The 21,178-nt window shown below is 43.2% G+C and overlaps 2 protein-coding genes across 6 annotated transcripts in view; both read right to left on the bottom strand.

The window, feature by feature from the left end:
* The window catches only part of mlpha (melanophilin a), a 28,872-nt gene that overhangs the window by 3,566 nt on the left and 4,128 nt on the right, over positions 1 to 21,178 (bottom strand). For 3 of the 5 annotated variants that reach the window (XM_010892074.3, XM_020042560.2, XM_020042561.2), the window contains exons 2-9: positions 6,341 to 6,463; positions 5,569 to 5,790; positions 3,582 to 3,694; positions 3,248 to 3,292; positions 2,804 to 2,868; positions 2,598 to 2,708; positions 560 to 662; positions 243 to 439 (exon numbers count right to left, since the gene is read on the bottom strand). In XM_010892074.3, the coding sequence (XP_010890376.3) occupies positions 243 to 439; positions 560 to 662; positions 2,598 to 2,708; positions 2,804 to 2,868; positions 3,248 to 3,292; positions 3,582 to 3,694; positions 5,569 to 5,790; positions 6,341 to 6,463 (979 nt within the window). Of the gene's footprint in view, positions 1 to 242; positions 440 to 559; positions 663 to 2,597; positions 2,709 to 2,803; positions 2,869 to 3,247; positions 3,293 to 3,581; positions 3,695 to 5,568; positions 5,791 to 6,340; positions 6,545 to 6,912; positions 9,152 to 21,178 lie in introns of those variants that run through there. The other 2 variants (XM_020042559.2, XM_010892073.3) reach the window with 2 other exon arrangements.
* trim63a (tripartite motif containing 63a) lies at positions 10,857 to 12,212 on the bottom strand. The gene has a single exon (XM_034289866.1). It carries the CDS (start codon positions 12,064 to 12,066, stop codon positions 11,011 to 11,013), a length of 1,056 nt encoding a protein of 351 aa, XP_034145757.1. The 5' UTR covers positions 12,067 to 12,212; the 3' UTR covers positions 10,857 to 11,010.

The raw sequence follows: 21,178 nt of genomic DNA, 5'->3' as shown, positions 1-21,178 counted from the left end.
TTGTTTTTATCTTAACATGGGTCATTTTCTAATTTGCATGGCCTGGGATTCATAGTTTAGAAAAGCATATCTCTCGCATCTCTCTTTCATCACTTTCTCTCCCTTACTCTAGTTCCTGCCACGCGCGACCACGCACCCGACAACACGCGCATCTGTCTCACACTCACTCCCTCTTACAAATACGCACACGTGTGGCACCGCGATCACACGCACGCAGTGGAACACACCCACGTTCACCCTACCGGTGGCTGCGGGGGGGCTTGCAGGTTCTCGTGAGAGCCCCCTCGGCCGTAGGACGGACGCCGGCGATTGGGGGGCTGGTACATGGGGTAGCGCCCTGTCTCCTCCTCTTCTGACGTGTCCACATAGTGCTGACGGTTCACGGAGGAGCTGATCTTAGACATGGAGCGGGAATGCACCATCCCATAGTGTCCGTCATCTGCGTAGCAATAGAGAGATAGTTGACAGAAAAAACGATGTATTACCCTTAGAGTAACATTTAGCCATTTTTTAAAGCGATGCTTGTTAGGTGGGGAGTAAATCTGCGAGCCTTGTTTACCGGCGCGTGTGTTGTACCTATCCAGGCTCCGTCTACGGTTCATGCGGTGTTGTTGCTGCATGTCCATGTATTCTATGTGGCCTCCGCCACGCTCCTCCTGGGTCTTAAGAAAACAGAGCTGACATGACAAACACAATCTCGAATAGGCCCAGGGACGTTTACTGAAGGACTGAAGGGAACGCAGTGTGCATTGCTAAATCCTTTGACGGTATATATGCGGTGGATGTAAAAAGTCTACACACCCCTGTTAAAATGCCAGGTTTTTGTGTGGGAAAGAATTTGACAAAGATGAATCATGTCAGAAATGTTTCCACTTTTAATGTGAACTATAATGTGAACAGTTCAATTGAAAAACAAACTGAAATCTTCAAGGGGGGAAAATGAAAAATAAAAACCTCACAATAACTTGGTTGCATAAGTGTGCACACCCTCTTATAACTGGGAATGTGGCTGTGTTCAGAATTAACCAATCACATTCAAACTCATGTTAAATAGAGGTCATTACACACCTGCCATCATTTAAAGTGACTCTGATTAATCACAAATAAAGTTCAGCTCTTCTAATAGGATTTTCCTGACATTTTCTTAGTTGCTTTTCAGAGCAAAAGCCATGGTCCACAGAGAGCTTCCAAAGCATCAGAGGGATCTCATTGTTGAAAGATATCAGTCAGGAGAAGAGTACCAAATAATTTCCAAAGTATTAGATATACCATGGAACACAGTGAAAACAGTCATCATCAAGTGGAGAAAACATGGCACAACAGAGACATTACCAAGAACTGGACGTCCCTCCAAAATTGATGAAAAGACAAGAATAAAATTGGTCAGAGAAGCTTCCAAGAGGCCTACAGCAACATTAAAGGAACTGCAGGAATTTCTGGCGAGTACTGGCTGTGTCCTACATGTGACAACAATCTCACATATTCTTCATATGAATGGGCTATGGAGTAGGGTGGCAAGACAGGAGCCTTTTCTTACAAAGAAAAACATCCAAGGCCGGGCTGATGTTTGCAAAAACAAACATCAAGTCCCCCAAAAGCATGTGGGAAAATGTGTTATGGGCTGATGAAACCAAGGTTGAACTTGTTGGCCATAATTCCAAAAGGTATGTTTGGTGCAAAAACAACACTGCACATCACCCAAAGAACGCCATACCCACAGTGAAGCATGGTGGTGGCAGCATTATGCTTTGGGGCTGTTTTTCTTCAGCTGGAACCGGGGCCTTAGTCAGGGTGGAGGAAATTATTACAAACACCAGGAAATGTTGGCACAAAACCTTCAGGCGTCCGTTAGAAAGCTGAAGAGGAAGTTCACCTTTCAGCATGACAACGACCCAAAGCACACATCCAAATCCACAAAAGTTTAGTTTAAAGGTGTGCACACTTATGCAACCAGATTATTGTGAGGTTTTTTAAATTTTTCCCCCTCAAAGATTTCAGTTTGTTTTTCAATTGAATTGTTCACATTATAGGTCTCATTAAAAGTGGAAAAAGGTCTGACATGATTTATCTTTGTCTCATTCTTTTACATCACAAACATTTGTAGACTTTTTATATCCACTGTATGGGTTTTGCCAGTCTGAACATTTCAACTTGAATATGAAAAAGACAATAGGCCTGGAATTTAGTATACTACCTTTTGAATTGGATGTCTGTGAATAATGGATGTCTGTGAATAATAATTTTATACTTAAGGTTGTATCCAGCTATTGTACTTTAAGGATCAGTCTGCATGTTATAGAGATGTTTTGAAAATAATATTCTAATATTTCTAATAGTTTTTATGCCAATTTAAAACTTTAACAATTCAATAAACTTATAAACTATGGTAGGCTACTGTATAAAAACCTTAAACTATGCCAACAGGAGAACACCCAGATCTGAAGTATGCTTTCACTTTTAAAAATAAGAATGCCTGGGAAATGGGATGAATATTGTAAATAAATACACAGCATTAATCTGGATGTGACTGAATGAATCCAATCGCAGCCTTTAATCCGTTTTTGCTAGGAGAAACCAACACCGTTTTATCTGTCAACCTGGAAAGACTGTCGACGGGAGTGAGGATGAGAGTTGGTTGGAAAATATTCTTCTATATCAACATCCAAGTCCATGGGGTGGACGGACAGAAGGCGCTTGTTCTTTCGCATCTGCAGATCAACAGGGGAGAAATAGTAAAAGACTGTCTGGGTTATACAGTACATTTAGTTTCTGTAGAAACCCTTCTGGAGGACAAGTTGTTTACCACTTTGTGGCGCTGAGCTTCTGCTTCTGCGTAGTCCTCGTCATGTCCATTGTACCGAGTGTCATCTATTGAGGGAGAAAGGGAGTGGAACGTGATGGACAATAATTAATGAATTAAAAGGTGAATAAAGGACAGTGGCGTCCGTTAGGCCTGGGCGTCCGGGGCTATAGCCACGGGTCTTTATGAATAGCCCCGGATCTCAAATTGACCAAAAATAATAATAATAAAAAAATAGCCCCATATCTATTCATATACAATTCCGATAACGCATTATGACAATGTAGAAGTGTAGGCCGCTAGCGTGTATATCGACATTTTCTGATGACGCCTCTGATGAAGGACTTTATGTATATTTTTACAGTGATAATGCTGGTGTTATCAACTTTAAGACAAATCAGTTCGGTTGAAATGCAGTCTGTCATGTTTGACGTTCATTGTACTTACTGCGGAAATCTGGCATACTTTGTGTGTCACTATCGCGGCGGCCACCTGTGGAAACAGAGATCTTCTCAGGTGTAGTACATTACATGTGACCATATGCAATCATAACCTGAACCTGGGGTAAACTGCAGACACTACAATATGAATCTCTGCATTAAAGGCAGCCGCATGTCACGGTCCTGTTTTTCTCACGAAGAGAAATGGGGGTCTCTTTAATAGTTTAAAAATTGCAATGCGGGTTTGATTGAATTACACCCTAGGACTCAAAAACAAGTACTGTGTCTGCGACCAGTGTCTATCACAGTGAGAAGTCGATCAGTAATCAAATAGAACCCACCCTCTCCGTTGAGTCGCTTGTACAGAGACTTCATCACCTTGGCACTGCCAAAGCGCTTGAAACGGGTGCGGACGTTGTCATGGTACCATCCTACCGTTCCGATTTTTAGGACCCTAAACACAAGAGTCATCCTAATCTCAAAATAGACCCCGTGACCAGTAAAACGTATATGAAAACAATAAAGCTAACTGTATTTTTTTTTACCATGTGAACTGTACAGAAATACTTACAGTAAAGGCTATCGCAAGCATTCCAAGGTTTGGCCTACTCTATGAGGCTTATCACTTAAGCATACAATCTGGGTTGAAACCCAAATCCTAGTGTCATATAAAGAGTACATGGAAATATACTTAAATACAACTGTGAATATATTGAATGAATATTTTTATGAAATACATACAAATTTCTTCTTTTTTTTTAACCGATATAGTGCCTTTGGAAATATTCAGTGACCTTACATTTTGTTGTGTAATGGATGTAAATTATAATTTTATTTATTTATTTTTCATCAATCTATAAACAATCCCCAGTAATTACAATGCGAAAATATGTATCTCACACACAAAAATTCAGCCCCTTTGCCATGACATTCCAAATGTGCTTAGATGCATCCTGTGTCCATACATCGTCCTTGAGACGTCTCTAGAACTGGATTGGAGTCCACATGTGGCACATTCTATTGATTGGACATGATTTAGAAAGGCACATACATATCTACGTAAGGTGCCACACTTCACAGTTCACATCATAGCAAAAACCAAGCCATTCCAATGAACTCTCCGTAGACCTCTGAGGTACAATTGCGTAAAGGGTTGAATTATGCATTGAAAGTCCCCAGGAGTGCAGTGGGATCTGTCATTTTTATGTGGACGAAGTTTAGAACCATCAAGACACTTCCTAGAGCTGGCTGTCAGGCCTCACTAAGTTACCAGGCAAGGAGGGTCATAGTCTGGGAGGTGACCCAAAACTCAGTGGCTGCTCTAACATAGCTTCTGGGATTCTCTGTAAAGAAGGGAGAACCTGATAGAAGGACAACTATCTCTGCAGCATTCAATCAATCAGGCTTTTGGTTTTATTAGCTAGTAGATTAAAACCATTCCTTGGTAAAAGGCATATGATATGGAGTCTGGAGTTTGCCAAACAACACCTAAAGGACTGTCAGAACATGAGGAAAAAGAGTATCTGGTTTGTTAAGACAAACATGCAACTATTAGGTCTGAATGCCAAGAGCTTTTGGCTAAAACAAGGTACCACTCATCACCCAGCTAATACCATCCCTATGGTGAAGCAAGGTGGTGGGAGCATCATGCTGTGGGGATTCTTACTGGCAGGGACTGGGAGACTGGTCAGGACTGAAGGAAGGATGAACAGAGCAAAATACAAAGATGTCCTTGAAGAAAACCTGATCCAGTGCTCCTAGGATCTCAGACTGGGGCCAAGATTCAAGTTTCAACACAATAATGACCCAAAGTACATAGCCAAGTCAATGTTGGAGGGGCTTCGGGACCCTCAGGTCTCTGAATGTTACTGAGTGGCCCAGCCAAAGCCTGGACTTAAACTCCATTGAACATATGTACCTGCTATAACTGCCAAAGGTGCTATACAGTACTGAATAAAGGGTCTAAATACAAATTATTGTTAATAAATTAAAAACACCTTTCAAACTTTCAAAACATTGTTTTCGCTTTGTCATTATGGATCAGTGTGTGTAGATTGATCAATTATAAAGTAAGTCCATAACTCAAAAAAGGTGAAGAAAGTGAAGGGGCCTGAATATGTTGCGAAGTCTCTGTCTGTATGAAAAACGTTCATATTTAGGCACCTGAATTTGGACTCTTGCACATATGCATTTAAAAAAAAGAAATATGTCCATATGGTATTCTTGCATGTGGGGTGGGCAAACCGATATCTTATAACTATGCGCTCAGGAGAACTGGTTAATGCTGTGCTGCCTGGAGTCTCCTTGGATACCCACGGGGCCCTTTACCTCGTCATCCGACAGGGGTCACACACCCAACCGTGCTCCTTCTTGTTGTAGCGGCTGCATGCCTTGCAGGTGTACAGCTTACAGTCTATGCACTGGCGCTTACTGTTGACCAGGAACTTGAAGGGCTGCAGACAGCGGATACAGTGGGACTCCACCAGGGTGGTCTGAGTGCCCAGCAACTCCGTCTTAGTGTCCTCCTTCTCTATCTTACTCTTCAGCTCGCTGGAGAGGAGTGGAAGAGATGGAGAAGTGATTAATTGAGACACTACATACAAGAGGTAGCTTCAAAGTTAGGTTTGGGGCTGTTTCAGCTGGGACTAAATGTGATTTAGTCCCAGCTGAAACAGACCTCTGACAGGAAGTCTAGTTTCTTTCAGACATGGGAATATGAGGAGATGAGGAAGACAGACAGAGTGATCTTTGTGTCCCAGAGAGAATAAGCCTTCTGGCGTCTTGTTTTCCCTGGGACCCGGTGAAGGCAGAATGGGCCTTGTGACTCTACCATGATAGCCCTGACGGGCTGACTCATAACAACAGGCCTGTTTGACACACTTACATTCCTGAAACCTAAACACATTGACAAGAAACACACACTCCCACACACACAATTTGCCATGTGATCTAGCTGTAAAGCCATACATTCTCTAAGAAAAACACATTATTTCATTTAAAATGAATCTATGGAGATAGTTCGGTGAGACACACTATTAAAAAACACGTCCAACATTGATTGAGTGAACCCCCTGAAAGATTTAGCTGAAAAGTGACCCACCCAAGTCTCTCCTCTTCTATCTTCCTTAGGTTGAAGTCTCTCTGTATGACCTCCCAGATGTGCTTGGCCTCATCGTCTGACAGAGTGGTCAGGTCCATTGTTGGTAGAATGTGAACCAGTCTTCTATAGTGAAACGAAGATGATCAACAGATAGAACCTGGAACTAGTGAGAATCCTAAAGCAGGTGACATCGTCCACTCTCATCTACATTGGGTGGACCAGAATGGCTGGTTAGACTAACCGCTGTATTTAGAACTGGTCCACTGTGAGTGAAGTGATCAGTTTACCATAGTAGCAGACAGTAGCAGTTACAAAGCAACAATTACAATTAATGTTAAATTGGATGTAAATCAATTGCGGGAATATTGCATAATGGTTGCCTCATGTATTTTACAGCAAAGAGAATACGGTAAAAAAAATAAGTGTTTTTACCCAAGTCATCATTCACTAGTTCAGTAAATACATTTTATAGCTTAACATAGGCTGCACCAATGCAAATGATTACTTCAGGATTATGAATGAGAGCAATTCTACATAAAAATTATATATTTTCTAATATAAGTATGAATTACCTTTACGACCAGCGTAGAGCAGACAGCAGAGAGTTACTGTGTTAATTCCCTGGAGATGAAGCAGCACATTTGCCTGAAGAACTATGTTGTTCATCACATGCTCCCAGTTTCTCAAAAGATAGTGGACGATGTCACCCCTCCTCCAACAAGTGGTTTTAACAGCAGAGAAACTGGTCGAGATAGGCTGTGTTTTTCCACTTGTTTACCCTACTTTCATCGGTTGCTGATAGTTGGACCTCAGATGATAGTGGCCCCAAAAAGATGACAAAGAACAAAGGATCTACCCCCACAGAATGAGTCCAGATATTTGGTCAGGAAAATGAATGTCTGACTGACGGATAAATGGTTAGAATGAGGACTAGCATTACAGTCATAACATGTTATTTTGAATAAAATGTATACATCTGTGTTGCTTCCTATGTATTCCAACCTTTTCAAAAGACAGCCGAAGTCCTCAAAGTATAATCTCAACGGAATGAGTTATTTTAGTACTGTATGAAATAGGCTTGGAGGAAGGAGTTCCACTCATTGATTATTAATGTACCTCTCACTGCAGTCCTGGTGTTAAAATCTATTCTGAACAGTGATAAGTTGCCACTCTCAAAATGAACACCAACGGCATGAATGAGGTCTCTCTAGGTGGCAGTTGGACTAGAGGAAGGTGACCTTAGCAGTACAAAGATAGCCCTGTCTGTCAACACAGAGGTAATAAAGCACATTTATAATCCTGTATCGAAGACAGTTTCTGTACTCAAATTCTCACATTTTATTATTAGAGGATCTTAAAAGACGGGACAGGTAAAAATTATGGTGGTGCAAACAAGGAGGTAGGGCGGCACTGTGCGACTGTTAGGTGGAATTGTACAAATAAAATGTATAGGCTAGAAAGGAAACGCAACGAGAAGCACTGTTCTTGTTTGGAACATCTGTTGACGGCGTTTGCGGACCAACATCCAGTGAATCTTACAGGGAGGGCGGGGGCAGGTCTGGACGAGTGTGGGAAGCAGCTGCAAGAGTAGAAAACACCAAATCTGGACTCCAAACCTAAAATAGACAGCCCCTAAACCCTGCAACCTCAGCCCTTGAATGTACTGCATATACGTTTGCAATATGCCATTTGAACAAAACAGTAGTGCAACATAAATCTCATGAATTTGTGCATCCCTGCCAGATTGGGCTATAACTGACCGGTTGTGGCTCGACTACTTCCGTAGAACTATCTGCTCACGTCGGGTCTGCAAAGGCAAGGAGAGCCAGAGCATTTTACTAAGAACACTGGGTAAAACACTGCCCTCTACTGGTGATGTAACAGAGAGGCAGGGTCCTGCCTGCACTACTTCATTCATAGCGTAGCATTTAACCAACTGGCCAGGTTTTGTCATTGAAACATTAATCCATTTGCCTTTTCAAGTGTCCAACACGTGCTTTTGGAGGTCTGAAAGGACCTTACGCCTGTGCGGTTCTCTTTAAGCCACGGACGTCCTGCAACCTCCCGTCTAACTACAGCCCTGACCCCATTCCTGGCTTAAGAGAGTGTGGATGGTGATAGGATGGTGGTTGTAGAGGCCAAGCAGCAGGCACCCTTCTCAAAGGCTAGGCAAGGTAGCGCAGCCTGATTCACATCTCTAAAATTAGCGTCAGGCGAGGCACTCTGGGTTGGTGGCCATCCAGGGGAAGTTCCGCTCTGGACCCGTTTAGGAAAATACTGTGTTGCCACTGGTGGTTGCAATAGAAAGAGCAGGAGTGATGATGATCAGGTTAGATCCTCACTATCGTATTAATGACAACCCTAAAAGATCAGCCACTAGATAAGCACTCCTCTTAGGGAAACTGGCTGCTCCAAGAGGTAGCCACTGCAGCAAAAAGTGGTTTGTCTGTGCAGCCCAATCAAGCCCAAATGTGGTCGGAGTCAATGCACTTGTAGGTTACAGTGTAGAGAGCTTTAATAAGGTCTAAAATTAGAAATGAAACGAAGAAGTCAGCTGTTCGGCTGAAATTAAAATGCGTTACTGTACACGTGTATGAGTGAAGGACAAATCTCACTTCAGCTGACTAGCCACCCATTCCAAGTTAGCCAACCTGAGGTGCCGACACATTCTCATCATTAAAGCAGGCTAGATATACCCAGCCTGCTCAACACAGCCTTAAGGTATAGATGTCCGAATTGTAATGGAGTCAAAATTATTCCTAGCTTATGGAAAACATTCTACCCCTGATTAAAATGTATCTTTCACGGGGACATGTAATTGTACCAGCAGTTATGGGCTGCTGTGTATGGTGCCTGTCATGGGCAGGACTGTACATCCACATGCACCATCTGTCATATCAGCCACTGACTAGGCCACATGCTCTCCCATATGTCAGACGTACAGTAGGGGACATGCAGTGTCAGGTAAAATAGCCACTGTGTCTGTTAACTTGTTTTACAGCAGCCTTGCGGTTTTATCCGCCGGTTCAGTGTAGGGAAAAACTACATTCCACTTTTCCTGGAATAACTCCTGTTCTAGCACAGAAATAAACCCTTTGTTTCGGGTGACAAAGGTTTGATCTACATAGCTAAGCCGGCGACAGCAAAATGCGGTCTCTGTAGGTTCAGCTGAGTTGATTGGTAGTGGTGTAAGTGGGCTCTGGCTCTCTTGGCGCGAGGACTGTACAGTAACTACAGAGCAGCTGAGTGGAACATGACAGCCTGTTGAGCGTCTTTATCGGCTCTTCACCGGCACCATGAGCTCGTCGGTCAGAGGCTAAGAGCAGTCAGCTGGCTGACTCCAGAGCAGGCCTGCCAACGTCAGCGAATCTCTGGCATGTTGTGAGACAAGCTTTTTCCAAGGTTATCGTTGTTGTAGGCTATTTAATGTTCAGTCGTGGGACGCTTCGAGAAAGGCATCATTGGGAAAAATGGAGCGAGTGGATTAAAAATGGAGGCCATCTTTGAATTTGTTGTTGAATATAAAAAAAAAAAACATTGTATCAAAACAGTAGAAATGCCACATTGACTCAAAGCATGGTCTTTGTACTTGAATGTATATAGAAAGTGCCAGGGACTGTTGTATTGAGGTCCTTGACAATGTCCCTAGAAACAGCCTCACAGTCAGAGGTCCCACTCACACTAGCAGACCACATTTTTTTAAAGTAATGTTGCCATGTCATTTTTTCCTTCATGCTTCTGACTTGTCCGATAATGGTATCAGTGTTTGACCTCTGACCCATAGCTCTGGGAGGCATGCCAGACAAAGTCAGACAGCAACTGGAATGGTCAAGTCAAGTGGAGAGGCTAGGTCAGGGATAGAAACATGAGAGCCACCGCTGCACAGATCTATTCAAGGCCTTTCAGGCCCTTCACCACCTCTCCTATTCTAGCCTGGTAAAAATAGCCCCTATTTTCACCAGCAAGCAGACTAAGTAAGGCTATACTCTAAAATCAAGAGTCACACAAATGTAGGGGAAGTTTGTAGTGCTAAATAAAGCCCTATTAGTTTGAAAGTCGTATGGAATATTGACAGGACAAGCAACATATTTTTCTACTTTATTTGCTCAAACTTAATGACATGTTACAGTTGTGTTAAAAACAACACCAAGTGAATCAAGTGCATTTTGCAGCAATTCAAGTTTTCAATAGATTAATGGACAATAAGACATTCTCCATAACAGAAATAATATATATATATATATATATATACTTTTTATAGATTTTTGTATGCAGTCTAGACTTGAACGATGTACAGTATGTCAAAAGCATTCAAGTGTAAACATAGTAGTTTTCATGTGATATCTATTTCCAGAGATATCCAAAACAGAAAATGTATAACTAAAGTAAAAATACAAAAGTATAAAAAAGAAAAAGTCAATACAAAATGTTGCATTTTGTGTGTGTAAAAAACAACGTTTCATCATTTCAGTTCCAACTCAAGGTCTACATTGTGTATTCACCCCAGTGAATATTCTAGTTCATAAATCCCTAGTTACTCTTTCTCAAAAAGCAGCTTGTCCATCCAATAAATCCCTAACCTTTTTCAGTACCTCAACCTATCCTCAACCACAGCAATACAGTACTTATAACAGTCTATAGATAGAGCTTTAGTGAAAACTCTAACATAACTATTCCTCTTCCCCCTCTTCTTCTTCTTCCTCTGTCACCACATCTTCCTCATCCCCCTGTCCAAAGTCCATTTGGTACAAGATGACTTCCACGTCATCGGTGCACAGGGTGAAGTGTTCCATGCTCTCAAACCCAGGCTCAGGCCTCTGGATGTTGGAACCTTTAGCCGCCTCTTTGGCCTGTGAGATCAGCTCCTTCCCACTGACTAGGAAGTCGGCTGCATTGACCTTTTCCATGGTCTGAGCCGCCTTCTCCTTCAGGTTGATGCTGGCCTGGAGCTGCTCCGTATACTTCTCCACTAGGGACTTCAGCACCCCCAGTTTCTCCCCCTCCACTTGGGTAATCTTCTCCAGGAGCTGGGCCTTACGCTCCTCCAGGATGGCGTAGAGCATGTCAAAGCTCTCCCCGAGGCGTCTCTTCTGGAGCTGGCTGTTCTCCTCGATGCTCTTGCAGGTTTCTTCCATCTGAGCCATTACAGCTTGAATGCAGCTGTTTCCCGCTGCCAGGAGGTCCACGGCGCTCCGCAGTTCGGCCTTCTGGGCATCATAGATGCTCTGCAGGGGCGACACGTCGCAGTCCTTGTGCTGGCCAAACACTTTGCACATGGAGCAGGTGGGAGTCTGGCAAGTGACACAGTAGATGTTGATGCGCTCGTCCTCGTGTTCAGTGCACATGGGCTCCTTGGTGTCTTTGTCCTTCAGCGGGGGGTCTGTGACATCACTGTTGCGTCTCCCTTCGCCGCCGCTCTCCTGCTGCTGTTTGTAGATGTCGATAATGTTCTCGACGAGCAAGTTCCTCTGCAGGCCGTAGACTCCATGGCGGTCCAGGACGACCTCGAATCGGCAGGTGGGGCAGCGGAAGATTCCCCCGGAGTAGTGGTAGGGGTTGCGGGAGTCGTAGAGGTCGCTGGCGCAGCCGCGGCACAAGTTGTGCTGGCACGGCAGGATGACCACGGGCTTCTGGAACATCTCCAGGCAGATTGGGCAGCTCAGCTGGCTCTCAAGGCTCTCTCTTTGGCTGGGCTGGTGTGTCACCTGGCTGGTTTGGATATCCATGTCTGGATGATGTCTTCTCAAAACGTACTTAAAATCCTTAAAATTCTGAGTAACCGGCCTAGGCACTTTTCTTTCTTTGTCTCTCCTTCTCTGGCAGTCCGGTATATGGACTGCTGTCTTCACTTGGTTTATTTTGATCTAGCCACTCTGCTGGCCATGCACGCCTTTTATACCGCTTTGAGGCCGGTGACACCCGAGCCCCCATGTCGTTTTCAGCACGAGTCCCTCCTTCCACTTGTTTGCAAGGCCAAATTCTGAGAACTTGGGCCCCCTCCCACCTGGCACATGCCATATTTAGCAACACCCACGTGCCCTCTCTCCTTCTGTATGAGATACACATTCAGGGTTGAGAACCAAAAAGATTTTGATAGGCTGAAGCAGTCTGTTTATTCGGTCCCGCCAATACTAATGTCTCGCCACCAGCTACCAACCCTCGCCTTAGGTCCTTTACATTTGTTTACATCTTCAGTCTTCTCAAAGCCAGACACCACCCACTGGGCACAGACGTCAGTTCAACATCTGCTTCCAATTTGCATTTGGTTGAGTTGTCAACTTACAGAATTCAACATGAGATCAGAGAATGTCAGAATGTCATTGGATGTATGTTGTACACTGACTGAAAAAATACTTTTTTGTGTGATAATATTGGCGAAATAACCTATTTCAACCTGTTTTTGCCAAATGGGTATGAACTGTGTATGTGACAGGGCATGTCCACATCCTTGTGCATTACGGAGAAATGTTTAACATTCACCTTTCTTTGAAGATGCTCCAAGCATAAATCAAATCCACAGCTGAGAGAAAGGAATGCAGAATTTCAGGGTAAACAACATAGCAATGAAATGAAGTAGAAAACAACATGATTAGAAGGCCCACATAGGAACAGCAGTCAACCATATTGCTCTACATTATGTAGTACATTAGTGCTTGACCTTGTAAGATCATATTCTACACACCTAAATGCTGACCCTTTTCCAGTGTGTTTGTGTGTCACACAACTAGAACATTGTGTGTGTTTGCGTCACCTCAGTGCCCTGAAGGCCCACAGCTGGGCTTGTGCAACACTGTCCTGGCCTCAACACTGATCTTACTCAGTCTGCTCTCTTGATAACCAGCAACATAATAACAGGTGTTGTACATACGGGTATGTACTCTAGTTTATATTCTGGCTGCCACATGGTATTCCAAACATCTCGCTGTGCGTGGTTGTGATGAGTTTTGACAAGTTAGAGCCGTGTTAATCGATTCGGGGGCTAGCATTCCATGCAACGGCCCTGGTTAAAGGTGTAGGGGGATTTGGTCATTGTGGTTTGTACACTGGAGCTCTCTTTCAGTTGCTACATCATATATGATGCATTGTAATTCACACGTTTTGTTTTGAATGGAGGGACTTTCTTACTAGCCACAAGGGAGTTAATGGGGGCATGGTTCGGAAATAGGATGAGAAACGTGGATATGAATAACTGCACCCATGGTTTGGCAGGAGTCAGGACCCAGTATTAGTCATACGTTTTTGAAAGATAAATACAGTCGCTGAATATAGTATCCACTTTCCCTAATTTAAATGATCCGATAACCCGGTATCCTCTACGAATCCCTCAAACAAATCGTCTACTCCATCTGTACGTTCCTCGGAGAAGTTGAGAAAAATCCCCGCTCAGTCAGCAATGGGTGGCAGGCAAGATGTTACAATCATAGCAAAGGGCACAGGAAAAAATAAATAAAGGAAGCACCACTAAACAAGCCAAGCATTTGAGATGTGAGTAGCAACAGTATACTACTTGCTAGCACGAGGAAAAAATATAAATATATAAATACAACTAGCTAGCATGTACGTAGATGTATGTACTGTAGGCTAGTTACAGCTCTCTAACGTTTGCTGTTATCTAGCTAGCTGTAACAGGAATTAACATTAGACGATCATTTCGCTAGGTATACACCGCAAATGAAACAGCGAGCTAGTTGTCCAGATGTCATTTTGTAGTGTTGCGGTTTTGACCCGTACATTCACATTGTTCGCGATGGCTCAATCCATTTGAAGGGAAACGTAGCTGGCTTGTGGGGCGATGCGTGGGATCTATGAGACGCGAAGAAAAGGTACAGATTTCCCAACGCGCCTATCGCTGAGGACTGACCAGTCACGGGATTTCGCGTAGGGGGTTGTGAAATGCTCTGCGTATGCTCTGTTCTCAATGAAAAGAACAGATAGCTTTAGTTTCACAATAATAAGGTTCCATTGTCTGCTTTTGCGGTCATTTATAAAACTTTTTATTTTATTTTAGTAGCAATGGTGGCATTCCCTGAGCTACAAAAAAAAGAATACAGCGTGGAGACAGGTGGCCAAGATAGTTGGTGCTTCTGGTGTCAAATAGCTACCTAATTCTAGCAAGCTGGTTTCCCAGCTAACATTGCAAGTTGTGTCAGAATTACATAAATAAGGCAAATTAATTGAGTAGAGGAATATAAAATGTAAAAAAATTATAAAAATAAGTTTCTGTTCCAATTTTAACCATTGTAATAAGCTGACTTTCCTTCATACAAATGTGCTATGCTCAAATCTTGATACACAGCTTACCTGCTGTTATTAGATTAGATTCAACTTTCTTGTCATTGAACAGTACAACGAAATGCAGTTAGCATCTAACCAGAAGTGCAAATAGAAGAGGGCAGAAAATGTAAATGTATATTTATATTACAAGTGGAATGTATAGGTGTGCAATGAAGGCAAATGCAGTACAAATGGCAAAACTAAATGTACAATTAAGGCAAATAGAGGAGGGCAGAAAATGTACAAGTATAGTAGTATAAAAGTGTAGTGTATGACATATATAGGTATAATAGTTGTTGGGTACATATGGCAGTTCTAAGTGGCATTCTAGATGTGCAATCGAGGCATATTGAAGGAGTAAGATGCAACCGGGATGCAGGGATAGCAGCAATGATGTCCCCGTGGTAGACATGCCTATGTAACAACTGTAAAAATGCAAGTACGATGGCAATTCTAAATTGAATTTGCAGTAGTACAAATCCTGGGGTAGACACGTACCTGTAACAACTGAAAATGTCCATTATCTGACTTCGCAAGGCAGAAAGTCTGATAATGGAACGCCTCTAATGCAATACACTGTATGACAATGGAGCTATGCAAATTGCCTTAGAAATGTATAAGTGGAGGGTAGCAAAGTGCTCCTAGCAATAAAATCTGTATTGCCCCATGAAATGACACTATATGGATTGTAGTGAGTAATTCTCAAAAGGCATGTTCCACTTCACACTGTCAATTTCTTTTGTAATATGGCGATTTGCATAGGTCTGTTGATATACAGTGTATTGCACTGAAGCCAATGGAGTGGGTGGGTTAAATAGTGCCGTAAACTATGATCTTGTAATAATATTAATGTTGCCTGTTAGTGAGAGGGCTCAGGCATATATCTTTTTAGGGGTCCAGAATTCATGGTGACGGCCCTGTACAGAAGCAATCTAGCTTGTGGCCTAGGGTGGTCCACTGGCCTGGGCTGCTACCTCTGGTTCACATGGGTTTGAATTCAGCCCACGGCTCTGTCAGTAGAAACTCAACATTTTTCCACTGTTAAATAAAGCAGAAAGTTACTGTAAATACAGATTTTTTTTTTACTCAGCAGATCCTATTAATGTACAACTGTTATCATTTTGAGTCACGAAAAGATAAGACATCCTTTCATAATAAATTCAAATGAACCGAAGAGAAGATGCTCAGAAAACATACCATTCGTAAACATCAACAGCCATGTGTCTGGCCACCTGTGTCCGTACCACAACAAAAGCATGAGGTGGTGATGACCGGCATGTCCCAGCCCTTTGAGAAATGTTGGAAAACAGAATCATGTGCAGGCTTGTCCTCCGCGGGGGGCGTGGCTGGAGACAGGGGAAAGGGGAGAGGGCAAGGATTGACCGTGTCCTTCGCAGGGAGATTTGTGTGTTTCCAAGTGGCGGACTGAGGTACACACGCCTCTAAATGTCAGCCGGCACGTTGCATTCCAAGGACACTAATAATAAAACCTTGCATGACCCCTTTGGAGAGGGAATCCAGACCAACATCCATGCAACCAACCAAACTCCAGCCTACTGCAGATACACTGGTTATGTCATAACCCAAACAACCCCCGCCCCCCCCGAAATATACAATTTATTTGTGTTTGATCTGTTTCTGTTACCTATAACTGAATTAGATTTGTAATCCCAGAACCCGGAAGGAACAGTCGCATGTGCTGTCCAACTACTGTGTGTTGACACATTACATGTCCACGTTGTGTCACGAGAGACTGATGCAGGGGAAACACATTGCGTCAACCCTCTAATAACAACAACTGCGATAGCCCGGTTACCAAAGTAAACAGTCATATCATCTTTCACTGTCTGTCCTAAACGAACCACTAGATGGCACACCTAACCAGCTTTTGAGCTACAGCATTCGCCACCTTCAACATTTTCATTGATGGGTTTGAGCAATTCGACCCACACTGAGAAACACGTTATGCATTCGTGTGCTCGCGCGCACCCAGTTATCTGAAAACGTAATACGTCCCCATGACATGTCAAAAACGGACTGTTTTTGTTCTTATTGACAATAGAAGATAAAAGATAAAATGTCTGTTTCCCCCCCTGGTGCCAGTCAGACACATATCAGCCGTCCTGTCGCGGTGTCAGAGGCCCGCCGCGAAGAATGATCAATTGTGCCGTTGTGTACGGAAACACAATGACGGGGACTGACGTAGGGAGGCTAAGTGGCTGAAGGAGGCTTCGGTCTGCGGCCAGAGACTGGGCATGGGGTTGCCAGCGTTGGCAGGAATAGGAGCCAGGGCGAGGGAGAGTTCAGCCTCCCCATCTCATGTAAACACCATTTTCTGGGTCTGCCAGTTGTTAGTCCGCAGGAAATGAGAGTTCCACTCTGGGATATTGTGCATTGTGACTCTCCTGTTCTTACAGAGTGGATGTTTATTGCTAATTTGGATTTCCCACGCACATTTTCGGCTTTGCTCCCTTGTATCTTTGGGGATATTAAAATACATGAGAATTATTAATTATTATTGGACACCTGACCTCTAGTTGCCCTTTCCAAAGTATATACAGTGAGGAGAACAAGTATTTGATACACTGCCGATTTTGCAGGTTTTGCCACTTACAAAGCATGTAGAGTTCTGTAATTTTTATCATAGGTACACTTCAACTGTGAGTGACGGAATCTAAAACTAAAATCCAGAAAATCACATTGTATGATTTTTAAGTAATTAATTTTCATTTTATTATACATAAGTATTTGATACAACAGAAAAGCAGAACATTTGTTTGCAATTATAGAGATCATATCCTGTAGTTCTTGACCAGGTTTGCACACACTGCAGCAGGGATTGTGGCCCACTCCTTCATACAGATCTTCTCCAGATTCTTCAGGTTTTGGGGCTGTCGCTGGGCAATACGGACTTTCAGCTCCCTCCAAAGATTTTCTATTGGGTTCATGTATGGAGACTGGCTAGGCCACTCCAGGACCTTGAGATGCTTCTTACGGAGCCACTCCTTAGTTGCCCTGGCTGTGTGTTTCGGGTCGTTGTCATGCTGAAAGACCTAGCCACGACCCATCTTCAATGCTCTTACTGAGGGAAGGAGGTTGTTGGCCAAGATCTCGTGATACATGGCCCCATCCATCCTCCCCTCAATACGGTGCATTCGTCCTGTCCCCTTTGCAGAAAAGCATCCCCAAAGAATGATGTTTCCACCTCCATGCTTCATGGTTGAGATGGTGTTCTTGGGGTTGTACTAATCCTTCTTCTTCCTCCAAACACAGCGAGTAGAGTTTAGACCAAAAAGCTCTATTTTTGTCTCATCAGACCACATGACCTTCTCCCATTTCTCCTCTGGATCATCTAGATGGTCATTGGCAAACTTCAGACATGCGCTGGCTTGAGCAGGAGGACCTTGCGTGTGCTGCAGGATTTTTATCCATGATGGCGTAGTGTGTTACTAATGGTTTTCTTTGAGACTGTGGTCCCAGCTCTCTTCAGGTCATTTATCAGGTCCTGCTGTGTAGTTCTGGGCTGATCCCTCACCTTCCTCATGATCATTGATGCCCCACGAGGTGAGATCTCGCATGGAGCCCCAGCCCGAGGGAGATTGAACTTCTTGAACTTCTTCCATTTTCTAATAATTGTGCCAACAGTTGTTGCCTTCTAACCAAGCTGCTTGCCTATTGTCCTGTAGCACATCCCAGCCTTGTGCAGGTCTACAATTTTATCCCTGATGTCCTTACACAGCTCTCTGGTCTTGGCCATTGTGGAGAGGTTGGAGTCTGTTTGATTGAGTTTGTGGACAGGTGTCTTTTATACAGGTAACAAGTTCAAACAGGTGCAGTTAATACAAGTAATGAGTGGAGATCATGAGGGCTTCTTAAGGAAAAACTGACAGGTCTGTGAGAGCCGGAATTCTTACTGGTTGGTAGGTGATCAAATACTTATGTCATGCAATTAAATACAAATTAATTATTTAAAAATCATACAATGTGATTTTCTACATGCTTTGTAAGTAGGAAATCCTGCAAAATCGGCAGTGTATCAAATACTTGTTCTCCCCACTGTATGTTGGTTATGTAGGTATGTTTGTGAACTAGTCTATGTGTCCATTGAGGAACTGAATCCCCACAAAGAAAAATTGCTCCCCACAAGTGTTTTTTTCAGGTATCCACTACAAAAAAAATATTTCTATCTTAGGGGTTATAGTGTAAATATTGGGGTTACTTATAGGGTTAGGCATTTTGATTTAGCATTGGGCTAGGATAAGATTAGGTATATAGGTTTGGGGATAGGGAACATGCATTTGTGTTTCTGGTCCCTACAAGGAGAGAAAAACAAGTGTGTGTGTGTGTGTGTGCATGTGCGTGTGTTTTGTGGTAGAGGACAATGCATGTTGCACGTTGTGGCCTTTCCCACAGTCTGGCTAAGGTCAGCTTCCTTCTCTTGTGTGACCTTTCCCTTTCCCATCCAAAGGATGTAAAAATCACTTTAGTGTTCATTTATTGAGGAGGGTGTATTGAGCATTTCTCAAATATTTAGTCACTGCAAAGGTCATTTTTTAAAAAGATTTTACAAAACTCTTGAGACCCTACAGACGAAATGTTGACGCAAAATGTTGTTTGTCACATTGTTTCTTACATTTTAAAGTTATACTCTCAGAGAATCTCTAATCATATTACAGCAGTTACTGCAAAAGCACTTTGTTATTGGGCCCGAATCGCCTAAATAAATCGGTGTTCTTATCAGTAAGTGAAAAACATTGTCTTGCGCCAAATGGAAAACTCCCATAAAATAGTTGGAAGAGTCAGTAAAAATCCAAATAGACTTCCAGCCCAGCAGGACAACTTAAGGCTCCATTTCACAGTGTTATCACTTTTAACCTCCATTACTCTCCTCTCCCTTTGAAAAAAACACAGTGGTTCTCTTCCATCAACCAGTGTCCGTCGGGTTTTGCATAGCTCGCCTTCAAGTCATGAAAAGAGCTGCTGGGGCACTGAAATTGATATACATTATATATACATTGTTTTCGCTTGACACATTTCCTTTAGGCTTTATGTAAACACACATACCGTAATTTTGGGTGCCAAGTTCACAACCCATAATTCTTTGAAAGCCCTTAACAAGTAAAATCATTTTTTAGACTAGCTGTCAGAAGTCACTATTTTCTGCGGAGCTGTGATCCGGTGGGACACACCCAGCTTCATGTGTATAAAGTAGCTCCCCACTGGAGACCAGAGTTCAACTCCCGTCACGCTCCCAACTAACTTTGTCTCCCTCCACCTACATTTTCCTCTTTCTAGTGTGTCTGTGATTAAATTAACAAATACCCTCCCCTCTCTTAAAAAATAGAAACATGAACTCACTGTTTGTCTATCCGGTCATCTTTCTAAGCGGAGGTTTGCTCTTAGAACACTTCCAGGAGCATGTTATTATTTTCTTGGCCACTACTCTGCCTGCCAAGCTGGGCAGAAGGCGTGAGAATGTGGCAGCCTGTTAGTGCCATTGTTCACTGTGCCAGTTCCAATGCGTGACCCCTAACCCCTGCCTCTGAGGCCCTGTGCCCACACTCTGCCCGTCTCAAGCTACTAACGTTCCTGTAGCCTCTGGGAATCCAGTTCCCTTCCAGAGGCCTCACTGGCGCCAGGGTGATTCTAGCCCAGCAGTCTTAACTTTGACCCAGGATCCATCATGAGTTTTTCAGGCTCTCAGTGTTTCTTTTTTATTCTGTTTTTGTAGGCCTATTTTATTTTCCCTTTCATGTTACATTGACGTACAGACCGAAAACATTATATAGACCACAATCGCATGTCATCCCTAATGCACCCCAGAAAGCACTTTGATCTATCTATGGATGAAAGGATGTGCTGAACAAAGGAGGATGTTCCTGAGTGCCTCCTGTAAGTGACCCTAAAATAGCCTCTATTAAATACTGGGTTGTCTGCCCTTCAACCTCTGCCTTTATTTGTGTCTGTCCACCACAGGAGCCACTAGCAGTTCTTCTCCACAGATTTCCATATTCCCTGGGGACCTGAGAAGAGCACACAGTCTGAAAAGACATGGCATGATTTCTCTCTCCCACCTGTAAAAGCAGAAGACTATTGCATGGTTCTAGATTTGAGAAATGGAGAAGGAATCTGTCCCTGCCACACAACAGGAAGTCTCGTGGCACTAGAGTGACTGTGGATGACTGAAAATCCGCCAGACAGAGACGGTTTGCCGGGCCAACAAGTCATAAGTAAACCATGGTGTATCCTTGACTAATCGTACTACTGCACAAACATGTTGTGCCAGTAAAAGAAATGCTGCTATTTGCAAATGACAGCTGTGCTGCTTGTTGTCATGGGGTTCCTCTCTTTGCTCAGCGGTGATGGGGAAAGACTGACGGGTGAGGTCATTTGCTTGAGCAGAATGTATATAACAAAGACTAACATTGACGACTGACCAAAATATGCGGTTTGCCGACCGGACCTGCTGAAGTCATGATTTATTTGCTTTGTAAATAAGTAGTCAACGCTGTGTTTCGGTTTACATAGTAAACATGTCCACAGTGCACGCTCTTCTCGTGAGAT

This window comes from Esox lucius, chromosome 22 (genome assembly GCF_011004845.1).
Source record: "Esox lucius isolate fEsoLuc1 chromosome 22, fEsoLuc1.pri, whole genome shotgun sequence".
Lineage (NCBI taxonomy): Eukaryota > Metazoa > Chordata > Actinopteri > Esociformes > Esocidae > Esox > Esox lucius.
Note: the sequence above shows the minus strand (reverse complement) of the source record. Positions and strands in the feature narration are given on the sequence as shown.

Bases quoted from the DNA above. Each gene is read 5' to 3' on its own strand.
- trim63a (XM_034289866.1), bottom strand. From the start codon at position 12,066: ATGGATATCCAAACCAGCCAGGTGACACACCAGCCCAGCCAAAGAGAG.